The 704-nt window shown below is 69.6% G+C and overlaps 1 protein-coding gene across 1 annotated transcript in view; it reads left to right on the top strand.

Annotated features, from left to right (window-relative positions):
- EVX1 (even-skipped homeobox 1) overlaps positions 1-173 on the top strand; it is a 3,273-nt gene extending 3,100 nt beyond the window's left edge. Inside the window, exon 5 of the mRNA XM_029918479.1 lies at positions 1-173. This exon is cut by the window's left edge and continues 71 nt beyond it. Coding sequence (XP_029774339.1) covers positions 1-173 — 173 coding nt within the window.
- Positions 174-704: the final 531 nt, after the last annotated feature.

Genomic DNA, 704 nt, shown 5'->3' with positions numbered 1-704 from the left:
CCTGCCACAGCGGCCCGGCCAACGGGCTGGCGCCCCGCGCCGCTGCCGCCTCGGACTTCACCTGTGCCTCCACCTCCCGCTCGGACTCCTTCCTCACCTTCGCTCCCTCCGTGCTCAGCAAGGCCTCCTCCGTCGCGCTGGACCAGAGAGAAGAGGTGCCCCTCACCAGATAAGGGGCTGCCCGCGGGCTGCCGGCTCCAGGACGCCCGTGGGCCACCCCGCCACCCACGGGGACTCAGCCAGCGCCCCTCCCTGCCCCCAGGGCACCGAGGGCAAAGAAGAGGACCGAAAAGGACCAGAGGGACTCGGCCTCCAGGATCGGGCAATAGCTGGCGCGTTTGGGGATCAGGAGTGGGGATGGGGAGGCAGAGGCCCAGAAACCTTCCTCTGGGGCGGGCCCTCTGCCACTTTTTCACGGGACCCATTTCCCCGAACAGGGGTTGAGGCAATGGCTCCAAAGCCGAACAAATTTAGTCGCAACAGCCACCGATATCCAGCCCCTCAGTCCCTCCTCACACCCCCACCTCACACCCTTGCCTCACCCGGGATTTCCCCCCCCCCCCCCCCCCCCCCCCCCCCCCCCCCCCCCCCCCCCCCCCCCCCCCCCCCCCCCCCCCCCCCCCCCCCCCCCCCCCCCCCGCCAAAGGCCAAGCCCAAGCACTGGAAAGGAAATTGCTGTCTCTCTGAACAAATGCTGTGTTTGC

Source organism: Suricata suricatta, chromosome 2 (assembly GCF_006229205.1).
Source record: "Suricata suricatta isolate VVHF042 chromosome 2, meerkat_22Aug2017_6uvM2_HiC, whole genome shotgun sequence".
NCBI classification, from domain to species: Eukaryota; Metazoa; Chordata; class Mammalia; order Carnivora; family Herpestidae; genus Suricata; species Suricata suricatta.
Note: the sequence above shows the minus strand (reverse complement) of the source record. Positions and strands in the feature narration are given on the sequence as shown.